General features: G+C 31.3%; 1 protein-coding gene across 1 annotated transcript; it reads right to left on the reverse strand.

Moving 5' to 3' along the window:
* Window positions 1–9,206: 9,206 nt before the first annotated feature.
* Window positions 9,207–11,002, reverse strand: LOC127243929 (L-ascorbate oxidase homolog). Its single transcript, XM_051264176.1, has 2 exons — window positions 9,654–11,002; window positions 9,207–9,507 (listed from the first exon to the last, which is right to left on the reverse strand). Exons 1-2 carry the CDS (start codon window positions 11,000–11,002, stop codon window positions 9,207–9,209), a joined length of 1,650 nt encoding a protein of 549 aa, XP_051120133.1.
* Between the last annotated feature and the right edge of the window lie 2,235 nt (window positions 11,003–13,237).

Below are 13,237 nucleotides of genomic sequence, written 5' to 3' on the forward strand. Positions count from 1 at the left end.
GCAAATATATATATATAAATAAAAGGAGCAAATTTTATTTTATTTTAAAAAAAAACGACCAAAAAGAGCAAATTTATATATATAAAAAAAGCAAAATAGCAAAAATCCTGACATGGATCGAATTGATCAACTACACAAGACACGGAATAAACTAACTAAAACGGAACTATCTAATAAACAACGAGAAAAAACGAACAACTAAACAGAACTAACTAAGGAACAAAAGAACAAATTAATTAAGCAGAAATGAATAAAGTGAGAATAATGATAATCGAAAGAGAAGCAAACTAAGTAAGTACTAACGTAAGCATGACCCGATAAGCATCGAATCATCCTCCACGAAGGCACCACCTCGGTCGACACTTTGGAGACACAACAAACAAATATCAATTTTGTAACAAAGTTTTTTCATCCCTAAATTCATTTTTTCCGTTACTAATGACATTAGAGACGGAATTGCGTTAACTACGTAAACTTTAGAGATAAAATTCTGTTACTAATATACTATTTTTTTTGTAGTAAGAGCTCTTCCACTTTCCCTAAATGGAACTTGAAGCTTTATACTCAAACCTGAATTTTTATACTAAACCCCACGAAGCATTTTTATACTAAATCCCATGAAGCATGCAATGGAATTGCATTCCATTAAATATTAGACTAAAAGAAAAAGTATTGCTATCGAACATAACTTTTCATAAAAAGGAAATGATCAATAATGATCAATATTCATAAATATATTCTTGTTTGGTGTGTCTTACAAAGTACCTTGAGGGTCCTATTTATAGAAGTGGAGGAAGGGGCAAGTTGAGTGATTTTTCCAATGTGGGATAGACTTTATATAAGTAATCTCCCTACGAGTGACACATAGCTAAAGACATGTGGGAGAGCTTATTATATATGTGTATATATATAAGTAGTCCCAAAGGATGGTCCCCTTACTTGAGCATGTGCAAACCTAGGTTGTATAATTACATATTAAACTCTTTATTTTAGCAAACTCCTAGGTTTGCACAACTTTTTCGTTAGTTGTCCGATTGAGGCGTTGCAAGCTCTAACATAGGCATCCATCAACAAGTGTTCGGCTATTGCAACATTGCCTTTAATTGCTCTGCAACTTGCAAATTTCATCGTCAAGCCTTGTAATTTGTCAATGCAAGCTTTTTCTCGGGTTCTTGAAGCTGGTCTGATGGGAGGTTTCAGAATTGTGAATTTTGACGTTCGAACATCCATGTCAAATCCGAATTCGCTGAAAATCTGCCCGGATTTTAAAATTTCAAAAAACTTTCAAAATGTTGCAGACTCTCCCTCATCTCTAAATTTGACTAACCGACCTTAAATTTTATCAAATTTGACAGTTATACCCTTATTTATATATTTTTTAATTTATTTCTCTTTTTTCTCTCTTTTTTTGTCTTTTTTCTTCTCTTCTCCCCAACAACACCGGATTCTTTCATTTTCTTCTTCCCCAAATTTTTCTTCACAAGCAGGTTTTTTTCCAATTTTTTTTTTGTTCTTCCCCAATTCTTTTTCACTCCCCCGTGGTCCCACCCAGTTATTTATTTTCTTTCTTTTTCCCCAATTCTTTTTTTCCTTTTTCTTCGTCTCTAATTCTTCTTTGAAGAATGAGGAATTGAAAAATAATAAGAAGAGAAAAAAGAAGCAAGAAGGAAGGAAGGAAGAAGAGAATGAGAAGGAATAAGAGAATAAAAAGAAAATAAAGAAGAAGAAGAAACAGGTTGAATAGGTTTTTTTCTCTTTTTTCTCCAATTTTTTTTTTCTCTTTTTTCCCAATTTTCTTTATTCTTTATTCTTCCTTACCAATTCTTCTTTTTACGTCAATTCTTCTTCTGCAATCAGCAGTACCAAATTCTTTCAATTCTTCTTAGATTTCAAATCTTTTATTAGATTTCTGAGTTTGGTAAAATATAAAAGAAATAGTGAGTATTAAATTTGGATCAATTTTAAATTTGATTGTGTTTAGGAGATTTAAAATGAAAAATAAAATAAAATAAAATTTGGTTGTGTTTAGGGAATTTAAAATGAAAAAAAAAATGAATTGAGATTAAATTTTAAAAGTACGGAGAAGAACAAAGAAAAGAAAAACAAGAAAGTAAAAAGTAGTCATTAGGGTATTTTAGTAATTTTATACATATATATATCATTTTATTGACAAAAAATTGCATAGCAGGCTCAACATACCACCACCGTTAAGGAATTTTTTGCAATATTTTAAAAACCACAAAGAGGTTTTTTGAACTTTTTAGAACCACAAAAAGTTTTCAGCAAATTCAGTAAACTACAACGAAGTTTTTTGCTATTTTGTCAAAAAAAAAATTACATACTTTTACTCACTAGTAATATATATTTTTTAATCTACTAAGAAGATAATAAATGTATGCAGTTGGATAAAAGGAAATAAAATAAGTATTACAATTATTGATATTTTAAATAAGTCATGTAAAGTTGGTTCTTACACTATAATTGAATAATATTTTATTTGTTATTTAAATTTAAATTTATGTTTAACTTCTTCTTTTTTTAACATTAAAAAATTAAAAGTAATTATTTTTTATCAATTTTTATTAAAATTTGTGTCCTACCATACGTACATAATTTTATACGAGGAGAGTAATAACTTTTGAGGTGTGTTTGTTTGTAGGTTTGGATTTTGAATTGACATTTGAATAGTAAAAATTTTGAATTGAAATAATTGTATGATGTGAGATAAATAGGTATTAGATGTAATGTTTTGAATGTAAAATTAATTTTTAGAATAATATAGAAAATAAAAAATAGGTGTTTGATGTGATATTTTTAGGGAGAAAATTTTGAATAAATAGTAAACTTTTGGCAAAATCCTTCAAACAAACACGCCGTTGGAGTTTGAATTTGATTTTATATTTAAATGATAGTTTGAATATAATATTCCTTATGTTTCATAACAAATTTAGAATATGAGTTTGTTAACCTATAATTTTTTTTACACAATTTTTAATATATATTTTATCTTTTTATAAAAGTTAATATTCAATAAAAAAATTTATTTTTTATATACAAACAAATTTGATATATTTAAATATTTTAAAAAATTATATGTTAATAAAATATATACAATAAGAATATCATTTTGTAAATAATAAGATTTTATATAATAAAAATAAATATAATATAATTAATACAAAATTAATTTTATAAAGAAAAAAGAGTTCATTAGCTCACATATATAAGTTCACCTTCACATCACTATCACTAAGTTATCCCTTTGGGGTTAAATTAGTAAATTTTGTCAAACATAAAAATATGTCTTTTATTAATAAATAAACTAACATATAAATGATATTAGTTGTTACATAGACGGAATATTTTGTAATTGTAAAAAATTGTAATTGTTATATGATAAATAATAATAATAATAAACTTTAAAAGAAAATCCATCAATTTGTTATTTTTCTAGGACTTCAATTCTCTATGAAGGAATAATTCGATGATTTTTTTTTTATTATTATTATAATATATTTTCATAAACTTGTAGCATTCACATTTAGCATTTCGTTGATCCCACAACTTTTTTTATTTTTTTTTATTACGATGTTGAAATTCACAGTTCTCAAATTTAATACCTTGTAAATTAAACTCGATAAGTTACATTAGACGAATCATATATGACAGGTAAAATCCAAAGGTGTCTGGTGTTTGAATCCATAAATCTCACCGTCACGAGTTCACTCTCGTATCATCAGGCCATTCCTTACGGACCATTTTTTGTTCCTTTTGACTTGCAAAAATATAACATAAGCATGATTCATAGTTAGCAAGAAATCCATCGGGAGAATTTGACCTATATAAGGCTCTCGTATGTGTCATTCAGACCAATAAGAAATTGGACCAATTGATTCCTATCCAATTATGCAACATTGCATTTACACGAGGGATGAATTGTATTGTCCAAACTTTTCTGTCAAATTATTTCAAAGTTGTTTGGCTGTTAGAACCCGGACAAAAGATATAGGGCAATGGGATTTATAATTTAGGCTCGAACCAGTGACGGAATCCGCAGTAAAATTCCGGAGGAGCAAAATCAATTTTTTCTTTTAAACGATTCAATGTTGTTTTATTTTATTCACAGTACATCCTGTAAAAAAAATGAAAAATTTAAATGTTTTAGAAAAAAATTCAACAAAATTATATAAAATTTAATATTATTTTACTATAAAAAATAAAAATTAAAAACTAAAAGTATAAATCAACAAAAAAATTTATAGTTTTTTACATTACAAAATAAAAAATTAAAAGAGACAAATTACTATAAAATACATTATTTTATTATTTTATACATAAAAAAAGGGTAAACTGTAGTCTGTAACTGGACCCCCTTATCATTTTAGTCGCAAACTAGTCTCATAAGTGAAAATTTTTTGCTGTTTTAGTCCTCCGGCGCCGGAGACGCCCGTGTGGCTCGCCGGAGGTGACGTGTCCGCCGGGTGTCGCTGACCTGGCGGACACGTGGATTTTTTTAAAATTTTTTTCCATTTTTTAAAATTTTTTTTAAAACTTTTTTTTAATTTTATTTGTATTTTTTTATTTTTTTATTTGGTCCAATTAAAAATAAATAAATAAATAAAAATGAAAAAAAAATAAAAATCCACGTGTCCGCCAGGTGTCGCTGATCTGACGGGACACCTGGCAGACACATCATCTCCGGCGAGCCACACGGGCGTCTCCGGCGCCGGAGGACTAAAACAACGAAAATTTTTCACTCATGGGACTAGTTTGCGACATGCTCTACTTACGGAACTAAAATGATAAAGGAATCTAGTTACGGGACTAAAAAACAGTTACCCTAAAAAAAAATACATATATTTTGAGGATTGGGGTCAGTTGACCCCCTAGCCTCCATGTAGTTCCGCCCTGGGCTCAGAACTAATGCATTAACTTCAATCCAAACTTCATTGAAATATAAAAAGGTATAAAGAGGTTATATACTTCCTCCGTCTTATAAGTAAATATTCATTTGCTTTTTATACGTAGTTTTAGAAATATTAGTATTATAGTGAGATATAAATAGAAATAAAATAGAAATGACTAAAATAACCTTATTAGTATGTGTGATATAAAAGTAATGATATTTGTGTAATATATTGTAAGTTGTAAGGGTATTTGTAATGTTAGGTATATAGTACAATTACTAAAAAAATAAAATAGATACTTTGTTATGGGATAGACTAAAATAGAAAAATAGATATTTTGTTATGGGACGGAGGGAGTTTATTATATATATATATATATATATGATGGGAGAATCTCATACCAATTTACAACAAATTCCTAACCAACTACATATGTGATCTTACTTACACATGTGAATCATCTAGAGCTGGCAAAAATTGACCCGACATGATCCAACACGAAATAATTGAGTTTGAGTCAAATATTTCAATCCGATTATGTATACAGGTTGATACAAACCCGACACGATAATAAACGAGTCGAGTTAGGGTTGATGCTCTCAACTCGAACCCAATACGACAACCCGATTATAATATATTAATATTGATTAATATATATTATATATATAAAATAATTATAATTTAATAAATTTTTCATAAATTAATTTAAACTAAGTTCAATTTTAAATAATTCAATCAAACCAATAAAAACTAACATAACACGACAACAAAATAAAAAATTATATAATTTGAATTAAGAAATAAGACTTAATTATGTATACGGGTCAACACGAGTCAACCCGAACCCGACACGATAATAAACGGGTCAGATTATAGTTTAGTAATTTAACCCGTTTAAAATATTCAACCCGACACGAATCGACCCATTGCCGGCTCTAGAATCATCACACTAGAACAAAAAATAGTATCTTGATTTATGTGTTTGTTTGTATCTTTGAGAGTTAAGTTTGATGCTTGAAAATAACAAAAATTTAAATTGAAATAATTGTTTGGAATAATATAAATAGGCATTGGTATAATATTGTTAATATAAAATTTAATTACTCCCTCCTCCCTCTATCTCATTGAAAGATTGTCATTTTCTATTTTCGTCCGTCTCAAAACAAGGTTACCATTTCCTAATTTAGTAATTGTACTACATATCTAACATAATAAATACTCTTTCAACTTACACTATATTACACAAATGGAATGACTTTTATATTACACAATACTAATAGGGGTATTTTCGTCTTTTTCACCACAATCCATTATAATACTAATATTAAAAAATCTACGTGCGAAAAGTAAACGACAACCTTGTTTCGGGACGGAGGGAGTATTATTATTTTTTTTAATGTAATGTAAAAATTAAAAACTAGATACGAAGATTTAATATTTAGGAAAAAAAATTAGTGAATAGTGTAATTTGATTTAAACCCATAAACAACTTATGAACAAAATAATATCTTTTTTAACATAGAATAATGAAAGTTTTATAATAAAGAACATTTAAAAAAAAAAAAAAACTAAAAAGGAACAAAGTGCCATTATGTTAGACATACCTCACAATATTATGATGTATTTGTAATTTAAGTAATACATTGTTACCAACTAACTCGACAATTATTTCATTGACGATCCAACCAACCAGTTAAGATATTTTAACCTTAATTATTACATGCGATTATTTAGGCATGGAGATTTTATAGTTTTTGGAAATTTGAAATTTCTTAAAAATAATACTCCTTTCGTTCCAATATAATAGTCTTGTTTACTATTTTTGTTCGTCCCAAAACAATAGTCTCATTTCCATAAATAATTATATCACTATAAAACTATCCCTACTTTTTCATTATTATTACACAATTGTCACTATTTTTTACACTAATATACTTGCAAGGGCAAAAAAGTCATTTATCCTTACTTTTTACCGACTACCAATATAATATCAATATTTTATAAATTTCGTACCCAACACAATAAGACTATACTTTTGGGATGAAAAGAGTATAAAATTGAATATTTGATGTAATATTATTATAAGAAGACATAATTTTTTTAAAAAAATGATTTTTGATGGATAGTATTAAAACCTTCAAATATAAATCCAAATACCAAACATAACCTTCAAGAAGCCAAAGATGTGTTTGTGGCTTTTGGAGTTGTATTGGGGGGTTTTGATCGGGTAAATCTTAAATTGAAATCTTTACTTGTTGTGATACAAATAATTATTAATTTGATTTTTTAAATATAAACTTATTTTTATTTTTATATAAAAAAATAAAATATAAAAATTTGATTTGATATAGTTTTTTTAAAAAAAAAATAAAAAATAAATAAGAAAGTTTTGTAGAGCCTTGAGAAGTTTTTTATGAAATTGGGGCTTGTTTGGTTTTGATCTCATAAGAATGTATCATTTTCAATTTTCCATTTATATCCGTCTAAAATATATATATATATTTGTTACATATAAAAAATAATAGTAATAATAATAATAATGGTAGCAGGATCTTAAAGGAAGTTAGGACACAAGTCAGCGGAAAAAGAGAAAATATGCACTCAGGTCGGTTGGTCCGCGGTCGGTTGGTCCGCAGTCAGATAAGTAGGTTGGAAGGTCCGCGGTCGGACAGGCAGGTCGGTTGGTCCTCGGTCGGATAGGCAGGTCAGAAAGTCCGTGGTCAGATAGGCAGGTCGGAAGGTCTACGGTCGGATAGACAGGTCGGATAGTTTGCAGTCGGTTGGTCCGCCATCAGTTGAGTCGGCCAATACGGAGTTTAGACCAAGCGAAGGTCTGTTAATTAGTCGCCTAATTAAGTGAACAGTAGTTCAGTCGCTTGGTTGGGGCGACCATTGAATCGTCTGGAAAGACCAGAGGGTGGTCGCTTGATGGGGCGACCAAGGAGTTGTTTGGTCTAGCGACCAGTTAGTCTCTGGATTGGTCGGTTGGATTATGCGGTTGGCGAGACGGTTGCTGTAAACGACAAGACGATGTTTTAAAACGTTTCGTTGTGGGTAGTTGACGGCGGTTGCTGACGATGGTTCTGAAACGTTTTCTTGAAGGAATATTTAAGGATTTGGATTTTTTTATCTTCAATCATCTTCAATAGACATCAAATTCAAGAGAATTGTCTTTGGGGATTACCACTTTATTTTTCAGTCTGTAGTTTTATTTTCCAGTTTATTTATTCATGTATTAGAGATTCCTAATCTCAGGCACTAATTATATCAAATTCGGAGATAATATCCTATTTTTGGATTTTACTTTTTATTGTTGAAAAATTGCATCAACAATATCTATTGCAAACCAATAAATACTAATAGTAAAAAATCTATATGCAAAAAAACAAATAATAATCTTCTTACAAAACAGAAGAAATATATATTAAACATGTCCTATTCGATCAATTTTCTTTTCTTTTTCGAAACAATTCCATATATAATATAAAAATAAAATAGTTAAATGTTTAACATATCACTGAGCTTAAAACATTAAATGTGTGTTTGGACATATCATTGAGTGTCATAATAATAATATATAATTAAATTGTAAATTAAATAAATTAGTCTAGAGAACTATAATTGATATTCTGTTTAGTAAAATAAAGAATTCAATTAAAATAAATATAACATAGAATCAATCATTATTTATTGTATTTATTTATTTGCAAAAAAATACATACATTAATAGTTTATAAATATACTAATCAATAATAATAATAAAACCTAATTAGCAAAGATACAAATTTACATTCGACACAAACAATATATGTATGTGTATTTGAAATGTTTTGATTTGTTATTTTCTTAAATGCAATAATTATTAAATTTAATAATATTTGTACATATAAAATATATATATATATATTTTATTAACAACCATAATAAAAAAGTATTAAAAAAATTAGTAAAAATCAAATTGTTTATTATTCATAGCAATCGTCTCTTCAAACTGAAATACAATTCCATCCAAAACTAAAATAAATAAATAAATAAAATAACAAAAAAAATAAAAAAATAAAAAAAAATACAAAACCTATATATACATGCATACATACATACACGTGTATATATTATATATGCATGCCTGTATATATTATTCCTACCCCCAAAACCTCCATATATATATATATAAATAAAATAAAATAAAATCTATTTTTAAGCAGCCCTTCAGAAAACCCTCATGGGATCAGTGACTGTGTGTGTATATATATTATATATATATATACGTGTCTGAATGTATATATCTGTATGTATCGATCAGTGGTAGACGTCGGCGGGGATGGGCATGTTCTTGACGATTCCGCAGAGCAGCTGTCCCGGCGGCAGCGCGTACTCGTCACGCAGAGACTTTTCCGGCGACAGCACGCTGATGTAAAGCTGCTGTCCTAAGTACTGCCTCTCCAGCGTCATCGACCTCAGATTCCACATTCCGGCGTTGTCCAAGGTTGTCATAATGGCTGCCCAGCACCCGGGGTACACCTGGATCGTGTGTCGGCTCACCGCGTCGATTAGGTTGTAGTTCTTCCTCTTCTCCGGCGCCCACCTCCCCGGCTCGATCCTGTTCGCCGGAGTTGCAGAGAAAGTAAAAAACCAGGTTAGTTTGAAATGGAATTAGGGTTTTCAATTTGGGGGTGAAATTAGGGTTTCTGAAATTGAAATTAGGGTTTGGGAATTGGGGATTTTTATTTTTTATTTTTTGCGTACGCGACGGGGAAGAAGGAGTAGCCGGAAAGATGCCATGACTGGATGCTCTTCTCGTGATTCTCGAAGATAATTTCGACGAAATTCCTGAATGTAGCGTTCATGACATTGGGGGCGAGGGTGATGACGTTCTCAGATTCCGGCGTCGGCTCATCCTTAATCGTGTCGTATTTAAACAACTTGTCGGCGACGCCGAAATACTCCGCCAGTTTCAGCGGCGTGTCGGGATTGGTATGGGAGACGCCATTAATGGCGTACCTAAGCTTCCCATCAACGGTGCTGGCGGAGTTCACGATCCTAATCGTCCTTGTAATATTGATTTTCCCGTAGTGGTAAGAGCCCTGCGGATTAGGTCTAGCGGCGCTCGCCGTCAAATTCCATCTGAACGACCGGAACTGGCTGAGCGACCAGAGCCACCCCTCCGGCGGCTTAGGGATCTCCGCCGCCGCCGGAATGTTACTCCCGTTGTAACGGATAATCGCGGTGGTGCTCAACGGCTCCTTCGTGAACCTCGTCGACGCGACGAGGAAGTAATCCTTGGGGGTCTGATTAGCCGTTACAAGAACAGAATAGCACTGTCCTAAATGAATGTCGAGCGAATCGTAGACATTCTGAACAGTATGAGATCCCTCGAGTTCCACGAGCTTCATCGTGTGACCTTGGATTCTGACATTAATGGAGTTCTTCATCCCGACGTTACAGAAACGGTAACGGTAGGTCTTCCCGGAGGCCATAAAGAACATCGGCTCGTTGCTGCCATTGCCGCCGCCGCCCTTCCCGTTGATGACGACACCTTCCGGCCGGCCGAGGCTCCGGCCGGTGTCTAGAAGCTTCTTAAGTGACACGTGTCCTTTAGGGTACCAGTCGCCGGCGAGGACATTGTACTCGGCCTCCGGCCAGTCGAAGGGGACGGGGATGAGGGCGCGGCTGTGGACGTCGAGGGGGCCGTAGCCGCCGGCGGCGCGGTGGAGGGCGGTGGTGGGGTAGTAGAAGTAGGAGCCGATCTGGTCCTTGACCTGGAATTTGTAGGTGTAGTTGGTGCCGGGGGGGATGGGGCAGGTGGTGCCGGGGAGGCCTTCCTGCCAGGAGTTCTTACGTTGTTGGATGCCGTTCCAGGTGAAGAGGAGGGGCTCGTCGAGGTTGTTGAAGACGTTGATGACGATGTTGTTGTTGGAGGTGCAATTAATGCGGGGGCCGGGGAACTTGCCGTTGATGGTGATGACCTGTTGGGGGGCGCCGAGGGGGGAGAGGGAGGCGTAGTTGACGTTCCACGTGTCGAAGATGTAGGGGTCCTCGGCTAGGGCGACGGCGGTGACGGCGAGGAGGCGGAGGAGGAGGTGGAGGGGGGCCATGGTTGTTAGAGAGAGAGAGAAGAGAGAGAGAGGGGAGGGGAGGGATGTGATGGTGGTGATGGATGATGGGGGGGGGAGTGGGGGCAGTTTTTATATGGGGAGGAGTGAGAGAAAGGTGGGGGCACGTGTGCGTGCGTGTGTTTTTCTCGGACTAGTTTCTGTCTCTCTCCTTTGTTTTCTCGGTCCTACGTTGTCTTAACCATCCACTTTTGTCTGGTGTTTCTTTCTTTCTATCTCCTCTCTCTTGTATACGCACGTATACTAATCGTATGTGTGTATGGCTTGTAGAAATAGAGGGAAAAATTAATACTATTTATTAAATTAGAGTGTGTTTGTTACGTGAGGATTTACATTATTCATCAAAATTCTGTCGCACTCAAAAATATTAAATTAAATATTTATTTATTTTTTTATTATACAAAAAAAATTAATTTTATATTTAAAATATCATTAATTTTATATCTAAATTTTTTACTATTTAAATCTCAATTCAAAATTCAAATTCCCGAACAAATGGACCGTCAATATTCTTTTTAGTAGCTTAATATAGGGTCGTGTAGATATGGATTCATATTGCGGTTGAAAGTAAGAGTTCTGTTTTTATATATTTTTTATTTTGGGTAAATTAGTTTTTTTAATCTCGTATACGATCTTTTTTATTATTTTAGAATTTTACGAAGATCATGTCTAAAAATAGTTTTATAAAAACATTTTTTTGCTAAAATAGTCATCCGATGATGGATTCGCTACGCTGATCTATTGTTGCTGACATGGCATTGACGCGGCTAACATGTCATTACCACGTAAATGCCATGTCAGCGACACTTAGAATTTTTTATTATTATTTTATAAAATATTTTGATAAACTATTTTTTTAGTCGCATATATGACATCATTTATTAATTTTAGGACATTTAAATGGATTTTGTCTCAAAACAGTCATGCATGTAAAATTTTTTGCTAAAATAGTCCTCTACGTGACATCTATATAGCGATGACATGCTAGCCACGTCAACGTCGGCTGCCAACGTGGCAAGTCCAGCACCGGAGGACCATTTTAGCGAAAATTTGTTATTTACGGAACTATTTTAAAACATGATTCACTTAGAGTTCTAAAATAATAAAGAGGATCAGATATGAGACTAAAAAAACAATTTATTCTTTTATTTTTAAAAAAATATCAAATTAAATATTTTTTTGTTGTGATTTGAAATAATTATTTTTACAATAAAAAATTTAGAGAAAAATGATGAATATATTTCTCTATCATTGTTGAAATTTGGCTTGTTTGTCCAATAACTTTTGTACCAGACAATTTTTAATATTCTTTCTATTACATTTCAAATAGGTCTTTTGAAATTACGTAATAAATTAAAAAATAATAATATCTTATTCGTTTGTTAAAGTGTGTGATGGTATTTTTGTAATTTAGATAAAAATTATTGGACGAACTATAAAAAATACTTTAAATTAAGACAAATGGAATTTATAATTAAATTTTTTCTCACAAAAAATCACATTCAATACAAAATATAGAGTTATATATATATATATATTAATATGCGATTTTCTATGTCTCATATAAAAAAAAAATATCTTATATCGAAATAGTAAACAAACAAACCCTTCATCTTTAGCTTATATATAAAATAATTCAAAATATTACTCCCTCCGTACCACATAATTTGTCTTTATTTTTTATTTTCGTTTGTTCCACATAATTTGTTATTTTTTTTTTTTGAAAAATTGATTATACACTTTAATCATATTTTAAAATTTAAAATTTAATTTTTTTTAAAAAATTTAATTAAACTATTTAGTTATTTTAATCTTAATCTATATTTATTTTTATTAAATAATAATTATTCTTCCTAACATATTTCTTAATTACTTAAAAATTATATTTTATCTAAATTCTCGTATTTACGGCAGTCATCTTATCTATCTAGGAAGTAGGGAGTAAGATAATTAGCGTGGGTTTCTTCAAAGTAGTAAAAATTAAATTGAAATAATGATTTATATGATATAAATTGCATTGTAAAGTAATATTTTGATATATTAAAAAATTAATAATAATACATACGTTTGGTTGCTCTTTGAAATTGATTTGAGCAATGTGTTTACTTAAATTTTTAATAATATATTTTTAGTAAAAATCATGTTGATAAATAGTGATAAACCATTGATAGTTTTATTTTTAAATTACAATCAAACATATATTTATATATAAAAAAC

The sequence above is a fragment of the Andrographis paniculata genome, unplaced genomic scaffold (genome assembly GCF_009805555.1).
Source record: "Andrographis paniculata isolate CXL003 unplaced genomic scaffold, ASM980555v1 Contig98END, whole genome shotgun sequence".
In the NCBI taxonomy this organism is placed as follows: Eukaryota; Viridiplantae; Streptophyta; class Magnoliopsida; order Lamiales; family Acanthaceae; genus Andrographis; species Andrographis paniculata.

Bases quoted from the DNA above. Each gene is read 5' to 3' on its own strand.
- LOC127243929 (XM_051264176.1), bottom strand. From the start codon at position 11,002: ATGGCCCCCCTCCACCTCCTCCTCCGCCTCCTCGCCGTCACCGCCGTC. The intron at 9,508-9,653 runs GTACGCAAAAAA...TCCGGCGAACAG, and splicing joins TACTCCTTCTTCCCCGTCGC to GATCGAGCCGGGGAGGTGGG.